This window comes from Fulmarus glacialis, unplaced genomic scaffold (genome assembly GCF_000690835.1).
Source record: "Fulmarus glacialis isolate BGI_N327 unplaced genomic scaffold, ASM69083v1 scaffold26134, whole genome shotgun sequence".
NCBI lineage: Eukaryota > Metazoa > Chordata > Aves > Procellariiformes > Procellariidae > Fulmarus > Fulmarus glacialis.
Window position 1 is genome coordinate 1 of NW_009207777.1, and position 2210 is coordinate 2210.

The 2210-nt window shown below is 61.8% G+C and overlaps 1 protein-coding gene across 1 annotated transcript in view; it reads right to left on the reverse strand.

The window, feature by feature from the left end:
* Positions 1-164: 164 nt before the first annotated feature.
* LOC104075683 (adenylate cyclase type 3-like) overlaps positions 165-2210 on the reverse strand; it is a gene marked incomplete at both ends in the record, with an annotated part of 2803 nt that continues 757 nt past the window's right edge. Inside the window, 6 exons of the mRNA XM_009576265.1 lie at positions 165-291; positions 362-475; positions 595-741; positions 1014-1172; positions 1586-1667; positions 1754-2013. Coding sequence (XP_009574560.1) covers positions 165-291; positions 362-475; positions 595-741; positions 1014-1172; positions 1586-1667; positions 1754-2013 — 889 coding nt within the window. The remainder of the gene's footprint in view (positions 292-361; positions 476-594; positions 742-1013; positions 1173-1585; positions 1668-1753; positions 2014-2210) is intronic.

Here is a 2210-nt window from a genome sequence, read left to right on the forward strand (position 1 = left end):
GCAGGAGAGTCTGTCCCAGGGGATGGGTCGGGGCCATGAGGTCCCCCCCTAGCCCTGCTGCCTTCAGCTGCTGAACTACAGCCCCTCCCCAGCGTCCCACCACTCGCAGGGAAGGAGGGACAGGGGATGCCGAGGCAGACCCTGCCCCATGCTCATGGACTTGCCTATGCGGAGCATGAAGTTGTTGAAGGACTGGTAGTTGATGTTCATCAACGTCACCTTCATGGCTAAGGCAAAGTCAGCCAGGTCAGCCAAGTGCTGCCAGCGCTCCTTATCCGAGAGGGTCTCCTTCTGCAAGGGCAGCGCAGGTCAGGCCTGCCCACCCCTTGCCCGCTGTCCCCCCACCACAGGGACCCCTCACCTTGGTGCTGTAGCCGTTGGCGTTGGCATCGGGGGTCACTCCAGAAGCAGCCATGTAGGTGCTGCCGATGGTTTTGATTTTGGTGATGCACCGGAATTGGGGTTCGTCCAGGAGCTGAACCGTAGAGACAAGACCCTCAGGCACCCCGGGGCCATGGCAGGTCCTTCTGCCCCCAGATGGGGCAGGAAGGGAAGGTCTGGCCAAGCCCCATGGCCGGCTCCATTCTGACTCACCGCGTCGAAGTCAGAGATGATCTCGTTGAGGAACCGCAGGCACTCAATGCCTCCGTTGTTGATGCTCTCCTCCGTGTAGAAGTCGGCGAAGTTGGGGAGGGAGGCGAACATGACGCCGATCTCATCGTAGGACTGGCTGTACAGCTCCTGGGGACAGGATGGGACGGTGGCTGGGAGCCGGGGACGTGCCCACGCGTGACACCAGCACCTCCAGCAAACCCAAACCCTCCTGTGAAGCCATCTTCCCTTGGCACGTGTGAAAAAATGAGGGTGCTCTGCAACCTCGCCTTGCATGGCCAAGACATCATCTTCACCCAACCACAGCTGCTCAGCCAGAGCCCTTGGCAAAGCCTCCAGATCCAGAGGGGCACCCCCCAAAAAAATGGGGGCAAATCCCTCCCCTCCTGGGTGCCCCTCACCTCATCCCGCTTCTTGGAGCCCAGGAAGTGCCGGGCCACGTGCTCGGGCAGCATGTTGGTGACGAGGGCCTCGTTCCAGCGCCGCATCTCGTAGACCCGCTCCTTCTGGTCGTGGACATCGATCTTCCAGAGGAAGAGGATCCTGGCCAGCTTCTCCACCTGTGGGTGGGAGGAGATGGCTGCACCCACAGTTCCCACCCACCAGTGGGTCCCCTCCAGCGCTGGGAGCATCCTGGCTGCTGTCGGGCCGGTTCGGGCTTGGGGACAGCCGGGAGAAAGGCTCTGGGACAGGGTGAAGCCCTAACTGGGGACATGAGACCTGCTCCGAAGTGCAAACGGGACCCTCGCAGGGTCCATGTTGCTGCCCAGCCCTAACCACGGGGTGAGATGGAGGTGCTCTCTGCACTGATGCGGTCCTGGAGACAAAGGGCTTCCTTGGGTGGGCTTCCTTGGAGAAAAGCTGATGATGCTGTCCACAGCTGGGGACAAATCCTGCTGCCTCGGAGCTTGCAAAAAATTAGGGCAGGGGCTGAGGGTGAAGATGCAGAGGGGTGCAGGGGTGAGTCGCTCACGTGGCGTGAGAAGTAGTAGAAGCTGAGCATCACGATGAAGATCATCACCGTCATGGAGTACTTGGAGGGGACCAGCGAGGACCTGCCGGCAGAGATGGTGAGGCGTGGGTGGGCGGTGGGCACGGCCATGCCCACCCAACCCGTGCCCACCCCCCTGCCACCCCTTACGTGCTTTTCTGGCCACGGCGGCGGTCGTACTGGTCAAAGATGTGCTCCCAGGCATAGATGTTGACGACGCCAGTGGCCCCGGTGATCAGCACCATGAGGGTCAGCTTGACCATGTGGCTGACCTGCACCAGCATGATGGTGGCCACCAAGGCCAGCAGGGCGATGTAGCTGTAATACTTGGGCTGCTCCCCGCAGCCGCCCGCCCGCGGTGGCCCTGCCGTCCCGTTGCCCATCCTGCCGTGGTCCTGCTGGCAGCAGACCTGGGGGCACAAGGGCAGGGTGAAGAGAGGGACATGGGGACAGGGTGCACCTCTCCCCAGGCTGCATGGCCACCCAACAGGACAGGCTGTTTTGCACAGCAGAAGGAGAACACCCGACCTAAAATCCCCCTGTCCGTGGTGCAGTCTTGCTAATTGCTTTAATGATCAGCCGTGCACGGGGCCGTGCACAATTATGG